This window comes from Argentina silus (assembly GCF_951799395.1).
Source record: "Argentina silus genome assembly, chromosome: 10".
Classification (NCBI taxonomy): Eukaryota; Metazoa; Chordata; class Actinopteri; order Argentiniformes; family Argentinidae; genus Argentina; species Argentina silus.
In genome coordinates this window covers 10,356,778-10,371,495 of record NC_139664.1, presented here as the reverse complement: position 1 = coordinate 10,371,495, position 14,718 = coordinate 10,356,778, and the positions used below count along the sequence as shown (strand labels likewise).

General features: G+C 44.0%; 2 protein-coding genes across 2 annotated transcripts; both read right to left on the bottom strand.

Moving 5' to 3' along the window:
• Positions 1–79: 79 nt before the first annotated feature.
• On the bottom strand, positions 80–1,185 carry LOC310810591 (H-2 class II histocompatibility antigen, A-Q alpha chain-like). Its single transcript, XM_083678411.1, has 3 exons — positions 1,061–1,185; positions 650–910; positions 80–561 (listed from the first exon to the last, which is right to left on the bottom strand). Exons 1-3 carry the CDS (start codon positions 1,116–1,118, stop codon positions 215–217), a joined length of 666 nt encoding a protein of 221 aa, XP_083534537.1. The 5' UTR covers positions 1,119–1,185; the 3' UTR covers positions 80–214.
• Positions 1,186–2,342: 1,157 nt separating this feature from the next.
• Positions 2,343–5,660, bottom strand: ino80c (INO80 complex subunit C). The gene is made up of 5 exons (XM_083679669.1): positions 5,330–5,660; positions 4,894–5,010; positions 4,428–4,539; positions 3,233–3,300; positions 2,343–3,129 (listed from the first exon to the last, which is right to left on the bottom strand). The coding sequence occupies exons 1-5, from the start codon at positions 5,552–5,554 to the stop codon at positions 2,998–3,000; spliced, it is 654 nt and encodes a 217-aa protein (XP_083535795.1). The 5' UTR covers positions 5,555–5,660; the 3' UTR covers positions 2,343–2,997.
• Positions 5,661–14,718: the final 9,058 nt, after the last annotated feature.

The window sequence follows — 14,718 nt, the reverse complement described above, 5'->3', positions numbered from 1 at the left end:
TATGCAATGTTTTACCGTAGTGTCATGTTCAACAAAGGACACAATGCAATGCACAATTGTCTCTCTGGGATGGGAGTACACTACTACATGTTAGTAAATGTTTTAGAACTTTAAAAAAAAATGCACATGGAGCAATAGGAAAACTTTGTATTTGATTCTGTCAAGAAAGGTTGTCTGTAGGACAGAGGCACCTCTATCCATTGCTCAGTTGCACTTATTTGAGTGCTTTCGAATTTAACGTTAAATTAAGCAATGTACAAAAGCAGAGAATTCTCTCACCCCAGATCCTGGTTTTGGGTTCCCCCAGGGCAGTGTGTTCCACCGTGCAGGAGTAGATGTCCCCCTCCTGTGGGGTGAAACTCAGGGTGGAGAACTGGTGGAACGTTCCATCATTATTAGGGTAGTACCGACTGAGAGACGCTCCCTCTGTCACCACCATGTCATTCTTGGTCCAGTTGACTCTGATGGAGGGGGGGTAGAAATGATTCACAAAGCAGATGAGGGTGTTGTCCACCCCCAGCTCCACATCATCCCTGGGGTAGATGGTGCTCTCAGGGGCATCTAGGGGGAAAATAAAAACCATCAAAGCAACTGATTTTTTTTATTTTTTTTTTTTAAAATTTTCATCAGTATACAGTATGCTCTTAACCTTGTTCCTCTGGTGGATACTTTTCTTCTGCTTTCCAAAACTTTAGTACACCTTGACAGACACGTATGTTTTTGACAGCATTCTTGTAGAAGTGAGGAATATAGACGGGTGGGATAGGACCTAGGAAATCAGGTAATGCCCACACCTCCTCCCTTCTCTTAAAGTCAGCATAGATCACCTCTTCCCCATCAATCTGCACCTCGGCCTGGGCCTCAGACTCAAAGCAGCCCACAACATAGATGGTCTCATGGTGAACTGGAACTGAAAATAAATTACAAATAAATAATCAATTAAAGAGGTCCATCAGGCTCAGAGTGGGAAATACTGTGTATCATTAACACCACCATGTCATTGATAGACATCGCACATTTGTCTGTTATAGAAGGACAGATCCAAATCAAGTTCACTTACTTTCTGTTGAGGCGCAAACAACCCCTATAAGAATCAAAACAACGCCATAGGGGCTCATCGCAGCTGTTCAGCATACGTCTCTGAAACACTCTCTCTCTCACACTCACTCTTAGGGAGAAGCCCTGAGCAGGAGAGTATACTGCCTCATTTCCGTGGATGCACTTCTGTTATCTAGAACCAATCAGAAAATGTCTTTCACTTTTGCCTCACGGTACCCAGGTAGAATTTTTTCCCCCAGAAAGTAAAAGAATATGTCTCCCAACTTTATTATTATTATCATATTATTAAATATGATATGCCTTGAAATTGTGGTATGTTTAGGGTTTAGTTGGTTCCAATTGAAAGGACAAGTGAGCTTGTGTGAGCTTGACTGTGTTCCTGCTCTAACCACATCTACCACCATGGGGCACTGTCACCCTTTTTCTCTATTCATCTTCTTATAAAATGTGAGCAAAGTAAACCAAGGTTGAAAGTTTTTCTGTCATCATCAAAGATGACTTTGAATGAAGAAATGACACCTCATTGATATTACAGATCTTCCTGGAGACACATTGAGTCCAAGGTTAGTGATTTGTCATTGATAATAATAATGACATATGCCATTTAGCTGACGCTTTTATCCAAAGTGACTTACATTGCAGTGAGTGCTTACATTTCAGTACATATGGTCCCAGCAGGAATAAAACCCACAACCTAAGCATTGTTCTCTACCAACTGAGCCACAGAGGACTATAGTATGTGACATACAACACTGCCTTTACACAAGAAAGCCTGACATGTGATAAAGGTGTGTCCTTGGTGAAATTCCAAAAGGCTCCATAGCTCAGTGGTTAGAGCACTGGTCTTGTAAACCAGGGGTCGCGAGTTCGCAGCATGTTTTGCATGCCTTGACGCAGCATGTTTTGATCCAGCTGATTTGTGTCTCTCTGAAGGGAAGAGGCAGCTGTCATCAATCAACTACCCTGCTGTTCCTCTCAACATGCGATCTACAACTGTCACTAACCCAGACTTGTTGACACACAGACTGACTAAAGTCATTCCAATTTAACATCGGATCATTTATTTAATTTTCTTATTCAAGCACAGTAATTCAGCTCAGCATTACGAGTGACATTGGAGCATTTTCAACATGTGAAACACAAACAGCAGTCTGAGAGTCATTGAACTGTTGTGTCCCTGTTGTACTTACTATCTTCTTTTAATCATCCTGTTTGTAACAAGGTTGGCCCTAAAAACTATTTCCTAAACCACTGTTGATTGGCAATTAAGCTCTATTCTATTCAACTTAACTTACAAAAACATGAGCAACACACAGCAACATGGCAATCATACAGGAATATTGGAAACACAGCAATATGACTTGACAATGGTACAGGAATATGAGCATTGTGGAACAGTGGTCCTCTGTGGCTCAGTTGGTAGTGCATGGTGCAAGAATCGCTTGGGTTGTGGGTTTGACTGGGACCACATACTAAAAATGTAGGCACCCATGTACTGTAATACACATATTATATATAATCATACAGGGACATGGTAACAGACATTTAGCTTTTTCCTGGTGACAAACTTGACAAGAGACAATAGCAAACTTAAAATGTGTAATTCCAATTCAATCTTTTTGTTCATCAGATCAGTTGTTGAGTTTCATTTCACCTTCACATGAGTCCGATTGGATGTGATACTATCTCTTTGGAATCCAGTGCACTTCTTTACATTGGCAAATGAGGCTCATGGTTACCATCATATTTCTGACAGTAAAAGTGTGAGTCCCTCTCTCAGTAATACTCCCTGCTGGTCTGTCTCTAAACCACCCCCATGAGGAGAGAGTGTAGGAGTTTCTTCCCCTCAAGCTCTCCAGGCCAGGGCTGACTCAGACACTGCTTTAAGGTCAGTGTTGCATTTTTCCACTAATGCTACATGTTCCGGGGAGGGTGCTGTCAAGGCACAATGCAGGTGGCCTTGCGGAGCGCCAGGTAGCCTGTGACCACATCAGTGGGGAGCAGACGGATGTAAGAGAATTCTTCAGACGATGTGAACCTCAGCTTGGTCTGGGGGTCTGTGTAGTTCGCCTGCCATAAAACACACAGAACATGACATAACAGAGGTCATAAGCATGTGTTTGTGTGTGTGCGTGTACACGTGTAGGGTGGTGTGTGTTTGTGTGTTACTCACAGGCAGTCCAGAGATGTCTGAGTATTTCTTAGCAGGCTTCAGGGAGGGAGGAGCATCTATGCTGTAATCTGTGAACACAGCAGCCAGGGTCAAAGGTAGAGTACAGCGCATCAGAAAAGGCTCTGAAAAGATGTGGTGCTGGGCGTATAAAGTGTTTTAATACAATCAGCATTTGCTTTCATTGAACCTTTACTCTTTTTTCATTGACCTTTACTTTGACATATTAGTAAAAGTACTTGTTCTGACTAGAAAAGACAAACAAACATATGTACAGGGAAATCACAACCACCAACAGCTACATACAGTAGACCATTGTCTTCACACAAACACAAAGAACAACAGAGGTCGTCTTGCTGAAGTGAAGACCACAATGTGACTGGCAAGAGGAGGAGCTGGGAAAGACTAATGGAAGACACACTTACAGTACAGAAAAACATCATTCAATCTGAGTGACTACCACTCAAAGCACAAACAAAATCTCCGGAGGTATTCATCTAACAAATGGAGCACATTCTAACCCTGGTTATTCTGGGTCTTCATGGTAAGTAAATGCACGTATTGTAAAATTCTATTCTTTCCCAAAACATCAACTCATGACAAAACATAATTAAAAGCTGGATGTCATCCTTCCATGCAGCTTCACAAGCCCCCCCCAAGAGAACATTGATGACATTACAGTTATATGGAGGACCAGTCGTGCGTTCTTTGGTCCGGTTTTCTTCCAGTGTTTCAGCCGAAGCTCTGATCCGGATCAGAACTGACCGGTACTCCCTGGCTCAGGACCCTAGGAAGTCAACCTCTCCCTCCTGATACAGAAAGTGTCTTTCACTGATAATAACCTTTACTTCTGCCGAGTGGAGCTCAAGGAAAAGAAAGACAAGCACAAAGACACAGGGCTCAGCGTTGGCATGACGATAGGCAAATGGATGTCTAATGCTACTGTGAAAGCATGTTTTACAAGTCATTGTAAATTATGCTGCTTGCCTCATGCTGCTTGCCTTGTACCCTAACTATGGCTCTGTCCCCTATGCTCTTCGATATGTGGTTTGAAGGTCTACCCTCACATTACCACCACAACTCTCATACAGTGGTTCCTAAGATAATAAAAAGGGTTTAATCTCTCTCTCTCTCTCTCTCACACACACACACACGCACACAAAGTCAGAGAAGCACATAATGAGAGACACACACTCACAGTTGGGGTCATTGACCTTCCAGGGTAGAGTTCGTTCCGCAGCCAGGATTTGTTTCAGGTTTTTCCAGGTCCGGTTCTTTTTCCCTGCTGCCGCTCCACCAATCCCTGAATGCTAGTGCAGAGAAAATGAAAAAGACAGAAAGAGAGAGAGAGAGAGAGAGAGAGAGAGAGAGAGAGGGAGGGAGAGAGAGAGAGAGAGAGGGAGAGGGAGAGGGAGGGAGAGAGGGAGAGAGAGAGAGAGAGAGAGAGAGAGAGGGAGAGGGAGAGGGAGGGAGAGGGAGAGGGAGGGAGGGAGGGAGAGGGAGAGGGAGGGAGGGAGAGGGAGAGGGAGGGAGGGAGAGGGAGAGGGAGGGAGGGAGGGAGGGAGAGGGAGAGAGAGATGCTGAAAAAAGCTCCATCAATCAAGTGAGAGCAATCAACTGAATCATCATATATCATACATCGCCTGGCAATGCACCCCACTCACTATAAACTTGGGGTCTTTGAAGGGCAGGGGTTTGGCCATGGGCTCCATGGTGGCTGGACCTCCAATGTCTGACAAGGCCACTGTCTTGCCCTCTGACACAGCCTCCACTGCCACCATCTAGAGGAAAACAACACACAGGTTTAAGCTCTCCACTCACAGCCATCAATTCGTTTTAAGTACTTCACTGCAGCTACGCTAACTCTGTACTCCCTAGGTTGATATAAAAGACAACTTATGTAAAGGGTTACTGCTAAGTAAAGACATATTTCATTGCACCAACTGAATGAGGCATGAATATTTTTTGCAATGGTTATTTTCACTAAAGGTTGTGCACTACTATATTGCAAAAATACATTGTTACACCAGTGATGATACTGATGCTGTTCATTCAAAGCAACTGTCTTGACCGTTTTCAACATATCGTGAATATAGCTACCTGTGCTTGCGTTGTGTTTGCGGTAAGCTGCACTTTCTTCTTCTTGCTGTTGTTCCCGCTGGTCTGTGTAGCGGGAGAGGTAGCCGGGCTGGCAGGTCGTTTCTTACCTCGGAGCGCGCCCGGGCTAGCTGCTACCAGAGTCTGGGTTTTACCGGCCGGCGAGGCCGTTACCGTTATAGCCCCTGTTGTGGTCGCTGCACCGGGCACAGAGATCGGGGAAGACATTTCTCTTAAAACGACAGGCGATGCCGTTGTAATAATATCCAAAATCACACCTTACTAGGGTTTTTCATTAGCTGTTATAAGCAAGCAACGCACGCATGTCAGCTGTAAGAATCGTAAACATCCTCTTCACCCGGAAATGAAACATTACGTTGTTCTAATGTTCTCGTTCTATAAAATAAAAAATGAATAATAATATGTAGGCTAAACAAACGAGTTGTTTTGGATATAATTAAACATCATGTTTTAGGTAACATCAGTCTCTCCTTTAGTTCTGGTTCAGGGCTGTGCAACTAGCTAATCTCTCCCTATGCCAACATTCTTTGATCAGGCTGACCTCACTTACAGGTAGACCAAAGCACTCTCTTTGGCCACTCAGAGCCGAGAAAACTGATATGAATTTTGATACTGAATGCAGATACATTTAGTCGATTTAAAGTTGTCATTGTGTGATTAATGATGGTTTTCAGGGCAGTGGGGTCTAATACAAACTAAATGGTTATAGAACAGCCTATTAAAACGAAACACTCAGGTGTTTTATAATCGGAACACCATCATAAAGCAGTAATAGAAGCAGAATGAATTAAATGATTGACATTCTTCCCCTTCAGCCCGCCAGTCTTGTATAAATTAAATGTAACATTTATGGGTGCCAGAAATGCAGTCCAGCTAATGTGGAGGTGAGAGGTGGAGAGACAATCAACATGCTGTGCAGGAGTAAACAGAGTAAACTGCACTTGTGTGAGAACTTTCAACTGAGAGTGAAATTAATTATACCACCTGCCACACCTGAAGGTAAACTGTCCAAATGATTTTGAGTCAGTGTGTAATTGGAGAGAGAGTGAGAGAGAGAATTAAAGAATGAATGAGAGAGAGCAAGAGAGAAACCACCTTCTATTCAATCCTCCCCTCCCAAAAATGTCCCACTCCCACATCCTCATGAAAACATACACATCTCGGGTGGAATTTATTCAGGGTCTGTGTGCATTTCTCAATCAGTTAGAACTATGCTAGCTGTTGTAAATTGTGCGTGTCTTGTGTTTGCTCAACCAGCTCTGTCTTTGTTACAGATGTTGAGGGAGAGTGACACTAGCTTATAAGCAAGCACTTACACCAACACCCACACCCACACCCACACCACACGAACGCATGCACACGCACGCACACACACACACACACACACACACACACACACACACACACACACACACTTCTACAGTTGCAATCTTGTTTAGCACTGAATTACAATGACCATCCAAATTGTCAAGCTATAATTAGGCCAGTGTTGTGAGACTGGGTTGTTCCATGGAACTCACAGTGCTCGAAAATAGTTTTCTCCATCCTCCATCCTCTACCTCCAGAATAGAGCAAAATTAGTCTTAAAAACAGCGACAAATCAATGCAAAATGTCGTATAAGGGAAAACAATATAATAAAACAATAACAGAACAGAAAAGAATAGAACCTTTTTATCTATTTATAACAACAGCTGTCATTATCTGGGAGGAAATCAAACCATGGTTCCCAATGGGTACTGGGCAAATCTATAACAAATCAGCCTGCTACTTTCAGGACACCCCTAAGAGACAAATATAGCATGAAATGAGCATGCTTATTTCTAATGTGATACACCACAGGTTATTGTTTGCTATATTGTTTTTCCTTATGAGACAGTTTACAGGAGAAAGTGCCTTTACTTTGCCATTCCCTGCCTATTCAATGTCATGCATGAGTAATGTGGGTTGTTGAACGCAACCAGCCCATCTTTTATGAGTTGTCACTGTTTTTAAGTCTATTTTTTACAGAGTGCATTCTCTTCAGAAATAATGTGTAGGCTACGGTAGTCATAATTCTAAATAAATCCTCTTCCATTTTGAATCAGGCTGTGGAACAAGGCAAATCCAAAATTAATGTTCTGAGTTTCAATAATTCGGGATCAAAGGAGCGGCTTTGGATGGCGTTGGGGAAAAGTGAATGTAATCACACAGAGCTCAACACCTACCTAACACAGAACCTTCTTTGCACACAGGAATGCTTTATGTAGCCCAGCCCTCATAGGAAGAGTACACATATCTGTGTTGACCTTCAAAACATTTAAGCATTTGTGACAAAGTCTTTTGTTGTGGACCTGAGGAGAACATTTAAATGTGGGAGGCACGTGGGCCTCCTGTATGGAACAAAAGTTGTCCTCATTATGTTAGTGTCGGGTTTCTATCTACAGCCCTGATTATGATATGCCGTAGTGTTTGTGACTGCCTGAAAGGATTCTGTGGGTGATTGTGTGTGTGTGTGTGTGTGTGTGTGTGTGTGTGTGTGTGTGTGTGTGTGTGTGTGTGTGTGTGTGTGTGTGTGTGCGCTTGCCCCCAGGGAACATAATCCAGACTCAGAGGCCATGAGTATCTCCATCAGAGTCACATCCTAAAGGCAGCACAGGAATTCCTTAGGCAACACCTCACCTCCTACCTGCATACAGGATTATGTAAAAAGTCAAAGATTCAAAGAGTCAAAGATAATCTGCTGTTGTGGGATGGTGACAATAGAAGATCAGAACTATCCAGTACCAGTGTTCAAACAGTCTGCCTTTCAGAAACATCTGAGAGTAAAATTTGCCTCAGGCAGATCCATCAGCTCACACCAGCTCCCCAGGGGAGGGACTTGTCAACATCCAGAAATCTGCACGCAGTGAAGATGTGCCACGTCAGAACTCACTCCTCCCAGCTGACACAGAGTAATTTAGGCCTAATATCTCTACACCATGTGTGTGTGTGTGTGTGTGTGTGTGTGTGTGTGTGTGTGTGTGTGTGTGTGTGCATGTGTGTGTATGCGTGCGCATGAGCGTGTATGTCAGCAGTCAATATGCAAACAAACCTACTGTAGTCTCCTTTCTATGCAAGAATATGTTGTCTTGTTTTTGTATGTGTGTGTATGTGTGTTTTTTTGTTTTTTTACTTTGGTCTGATTTGCCCTTTTTGGTGCTTGGGATATCCTAGGGTGAACCGGTGGCCATGTTTATAGTGGGAACTGCTGACTAAGAAGGGGCCTATCCTGACATCTCATCCATATTTCAGCTCCACCAGGCTACTGCTACAAGCTATGCATAAATAAAGTATTCCTGGAGACTGTACTGTAGCTCAATTGCACACAGATATGAATGTTTTATGAACAAACCTAAACTGTGCGCTGTAACTGTGGAGTATTGGACCGCAACTCTCCTGTCTTTATGAACACATCAGACAGCTGACATGAACAGCATGATACTACATCAAAGTCACCTTGTTTATCTCAAACGTCAGCGGCACTGCAGCTCGAGATCTACGTCCTCCTGGGTTCCACCAAAGGCTCTTGAATCGAGAATTACATTACAACTCAATACTGTACACAAACATAAAACTTACTAGGAGCCTCTGTATCAAGTTGTTTCTCCAAAAATGATCTCAGTTTCAGCCAAGAGTAAAGGGTGGGCCATTGTATGCATGCAGTCACATTGATTTTTCCTGAAGGTTGTAATTGAAAAGCAGATTACGTAACAGTGCAGGTACGGGGTTCTGCTCTGGTGACTCCCCCGTACATTAAAGATCACAGCCACACAGCCTGCAGCATGACCGATCTATCTATGTCAGAGGGCAATCGACTGGTGCCGGATGTGTGTGAATGTGTGTAATGTGTATGGATATCTCACATGTGTGTGTGTGTGTGTGTGTGCGCTTGCTCCCAGGGAGCATAATCCAGACTCAGAGGCCATCAGCTCATATTTCACACACAGCCCTACTGTTATTCTGGCTATAGGCTATTCCATATCAGTGAGGGAGAGGCAGCTGTCCATGAGGGGCTGCCTGCCTGATGCATTGTACAGGAGGCAAACAGGCAGTGTGATGCCTACTTATTTCTATGCACATAGAGTATTATAACTAGATTGTATTGTTGTGTAATATTGACTAACTACAATATAGGGATGCACATCTGGGCTCAAATACCTCAACAAACCTGCAACCTACCTTTTATTATGAGAATGCTGTACAGTCAAGAGTGAGTCAGCAGCCCCCATCAAGGAGTGTACTGTGTGCAGAAGAGGTTTAGGGATGGAGAGCAATGTGTAAGGAAACTCATTTGCATTTGTTCTGGTTGGACTCCACACAGTTACACCAGTGGAGCTTATGACAATGCCACATTTGAATGGTGTGTGAGAGCACTCCGACAACACTGGCACTGGCTTGTAAATGATATCATGCATGTTTCTCACCTTGTATTACACTCTGGGCCTGTCATTGGCTATCAACAAGTCCTATTCACTATAACTGTGAAGAAAATGAACTGACTGATTCAGGCAGCTTGTTCTCCCTGGTAATAGCTTGAACACTGCCAAGCGCTTCCTTACTTTTTGGGATGATAAATGATGATGGAAGAGGCAATGCCGCTGGGGAACACACTCAAACGCTCCCCTGATAAAACAAGAACCAGGGAAGCGATAGAGTTGATATCATATTTATAGAACCTTGTAACAGAGAAGATGCAATTCCCATAAACAGTAACTTTCTTTTTCTTTCTGGAACAGGTAAGACAATTTTTAACCACTCATTTCTTATGCCATGCAAGTTATTTCCTCTTTCCTAAAGCAATTTTCTATTGAAGTGGCAATCCATCATCCATTAATAGAGACTGCAGGCTATAGTCTATATAGTAAGCTGTTGAGGAGAAGGTATGGTGAGAATTTGGATTTGTATGTAGCATAAAACTATACCATACCGGTGCTGCATAGAAATACACACACAAGGTAGCCTATCAGCCCTACTATGATGAGCTCCCTATGTTGTATTCACCTCATGTTTTGTCGACACAACACTCAGAAATATTGCGCATATTTTCGTGTTTTAAACATTTATGGAGATTGGAGAATTGAAATAATCCACATCCACAGCCCTATAAAGAAGATACATAGACCTACATGATTGAGGGGGGATACAATACATCCATTATTTATGCTTGAATGGCAATACCATTTGTTTGTTGGGTATAGAAACATTTATGACAGATTATAAATAAACCATGTACCTAATGACACATATTCAAGATATAATTCTGAAAGACGATTATGCGTTTCAGCATCATTGCAAAGCAGCCTCACTTTTCAGAATTCCATTTACTGCAGGGCTGCTGTAATTTTCTTCCGGGTTGGAGCTGCGGAGGGAGGGTAAGATGCCTCTGGGTGCTCCGCAACCGACAGCAGCGCACTGAGCGCAGCCCGACCTGAGCTGGTGCACGTACGGACAATCCTCGGCGAAATTGCTCTGCAATCATATAATGAACGGAGAGCACACGATGTTTTCAATGGACGCCATTTCGTTTGACATGTTTTAAACTCGTTACGTTATAATCTCGCTGTTTTCTACCGTGAAAAATTCCCCTCTTCTAGGATTAATTTTTGAGGTACAGTACTGATCTCTTGATCACTCTAGCTAGCTAGCAACATCCAGACCATTAGCATTAGCTCGTCTGAATAACGTTACTCAATCAAATGTCTGTTGACAGTAGACAGTTTGCTCTCTAGTCGAGGTATAGTTGACCGTTATCCTGGATTAAGGTGTCGTCTGTCGCCTTTATCATCGGGAAAACTCAATAGAAATATGTTGTATCTTTTTAAGCAACATTATTAAGCTAGCTGGCCAGTAATAGCAACGTGTTACAAGCCGGAGAGATTTTTGGTCGTCAGAGGGGTGCACCCTGTCACCAGTCACTGCACACAGCCCCAGACTGGCAAGAGAGCTGCAGGGGGGTTCGCTGATAACGGAATGCGACTCATTCAACACTCAAACTAGAATCGGAGAAATTAAACACATTTCTCCGTTTTCACCCAAAAGGTACGTATTTTAATTGCAATCAGGTAAATCTGTCAACATTGGTTTGTTATGTTCGCTGAGCCATAACGGGAGGTAAGACTAACGGTACTGGCTCCTGGCATAGCCATCGGCTGCAGGTTGGCACCTCACCACTGAAGCCACTGCACTGACTGCTTTCTGCATGAGAATCGATCAACTGAAGTCAATGATACTATATTTGTAATTTGAATTGTGCATGTTATACTGAGAATGTTTCACTGTTAAATTAACGAGAACATTTACAACATTAGTTGTAAGTGAATAGTGAGGAGTTTGTACCGTAGGTTTGTTGGAACAATCCCTGAAATGACTCGAGTCTCTAGTGATGAACATATGGACCGGAATGTTCGCACTCTCTTCCCCTCATTTAACCCTATGCGTGTGTCTCTCATTGGTCGACAGAAGGGCAAATGACTATTGTGTTCATCCCAACTATGTATTCAGAGACTCAATTAGTCTGTTTGAACTACCATTTTACCAAGACTGTATACGTCCAGTTCCTTCTCACAAGCAGGCCTGAAGTTGATTACATTTGATGTAATTCAATCCGGAAGGGACCTATTATAGTCCTGTTGATGTATGTGTGGTGCCATAACCTCTCTCTCTCTCTCTCTCTCTCTCTCTCTCTCTCTCTCTCTCTCACTTGAGGCTGAGAGAGAGAGAACATACACTTACAGCACAGTAATTATACATCAGAGAGATATGGAAATGGATTCGCAATCAATCCTCTTAAGATTGTCTGACTGCAGCAGATGAAGATGTAGGATTGGCGCAAAGGGAATGAAATTAATCTGTCATGTCTCTCTCAGGGAGAGAAGAGAGAGGGTCATATATTATTTATCCCCAGTGCCTGTGGATGCCCTCTCTCTGGCTCAGACAAAAGGAGAACATGTGCAGTAGTGCTGGAGGGAAGCTATGCAGCGTTATCTGTTAGCATCGGCCCCCATGGTACACAAAGCTGATTTGTGGCCAGAGGGCATGGATTGCTTTGAACATGTTGAACAGTTTGTTGTGCTTGCAGCAGTCAACAGCAGAGCTCTCTGTGTGAGGATTGAACCGCAGGGAACACAGTGGATGTTGAGCAACAGTTTTTACGTTGTGATAGTCCTCACGCCCTGTCCTAAAAACATGTGTGTGACTTCAGGGGCATGACTTGATATCAGTCCAAAGCCTCAAGCCTTTCGGTCCTTCTCGGTCTTGGAGATGTTGTGTCATGTTTTGAATTCCCTCCCCAGTCAGTGGAAAAGCTGTGGGTAAGCCAAGCCCTGTTTTAAAGCATGACTGTCCAGCATTGACAGGAAATGAATCATGTTCCTCAATTCAAGGCTATGGAGTCTGCATGGTGTGTTTCCTGCCCTGCTGCGTGTTCAGGCTGAAATTGCAGATGTGCTCCATTATTTGTGGTGTGTGTTGTTTCTTTCTGTGTTTTGTGCGTTTAAAGTGTGTATGTTCTTGTGTGTGTGTGTGTGTGTGTGTGTTTCTCTGTGTGCGTTTTTATGAGAGAGCATTGAGAGAGCATTTTTTAGTGTATGTGTTGGTCCGAGCTGCCCTGGAACAATAGCTCCCTTCTGTCCTGCGTCTCCAGAGGGAGGCAGCATTCGGCGTTCCCAGCACTCCGTGTGCCAGCGAGGCTTTGGTCGGGATTGGGTTTCCACAGCCACCTGGAGCCCTGAGCACAGGAATTCCATTGTTCCCTCCTCCAGGCCGTGGCAGGATCGCTCCCTCACTCACAGAGCCCTAAGGCTCGGGACCAGGGGGTCCCCTCCCCTCCCCTCCCCTCCCCTCCCCTCCCCTCCCCTCCCCTCCTGCTCCTATCCATGTCACTGGTGGACTGAGATGACCCTACATGAACTCCCACACATATAGGCTATCTGCCTGTTTCACTGCCTCTTATAGCACAGCCTAACTAGCCCTAACTCTGTAGACCTGTAGATAAGGTTGGGACAGTGCTACTAAGAGTGAAGATGCCCTGATCTCATCTAGGGTCAGACTTGCATTTTTATAATTTAGGATTTGGGGATTTATTTTTTGGGGTGGAGGGGGGGGCTGATCCTATATCTGTGCCCTCCATGACCCTCAGTGTGCTATGTACTATGGTGATCTATAGTTAGATTACTGGTCAGTCCGAGGAAGGAAAGAACAGCGGAAGTGCTGTTGCATTTCCTGTTTACCGCGAGTAGTGATCAATGCAAGTGACATGAATGAAAATTAGATCATCTCCCCTGATCATATCAAATGACATAACAAGATTATGTTACACAAGCCGTAACGGCGTCATACACAGAGGCTTATGTGTTTCTCTCAAAGGAGAGCTGCTGCCATATGGAAGACATGAAAGTCTACCCCTCTCTCTCTCTCTCTCTCTCTCTCTCTCTCTCTCTCTCTCTCTCTCTCTCTCTCTTCCTTCCTCCCCCTGCCCCTCTCTTATCTCTGTCTCTCTCTCTCACACGATCTCTCTGCCTTAGATCGGGTCTCATTTGATGTAACCTATGAATTATTAAGAGACTCGTGGTGAAATATGACTGATGCTGATCAGAACCATTATTGATCCTTGGCCACACACACACACACACACACACACACACACACACACACACACACACAAACACACAAACACACACACAGCATGCGAAAAACACATCCAACTGAAGTGTCCATTTAAATCTCTACCCTAGACTAGGTAGGTTATAGCGTATTACTAGAGCAATGTTGATCAGATCCATACAATAAGGAGACCTGTTCCACTTCCGTTACCATGACCATCCCTTAGATCTGATTGGGTTGTCAATACACTGGTATCAGAGATCTTAGATACACACCGGATGTTACTTCCGGGGTTAGATCAGATAGTAGAGGCCCTGATGGTTCAAACTAAGACGGAGGGATGAAGTCAGAGAGAGAGAGAGAGAGAGGGTGGCAGGAGTAGGAGGGTGAGATAGCCATCAGTACCATGTTAGCGTTTTCACCCCTCAGCTGAAACCGTGCCAATGTTTGATGTCAAGCAATTCGGGGCTATGTGTGTGCGTGTGTGAGTGCGTGTGTGTGTGTCCTCTGGCTGCTCATTAGGTCACATCAGGGATAGAGTTGCATAGAAGTGGGTCAGCCAATGCCACTGGGGAGCCTTGCCAGCCCTCTATACACGCACACCCCCCATTCCTCCTTTCAGCATGTCCTCTGAGTTGTGTGTGTGTGTGTGTGTGTGTGTGTGTGTGTGTGTGTGTGGTTGAAAGTTGGCGGATACAAACGCTATGTGGGATGGTGTGACGCCACCCAGGAGCAGTGTTTAGCCATTCTG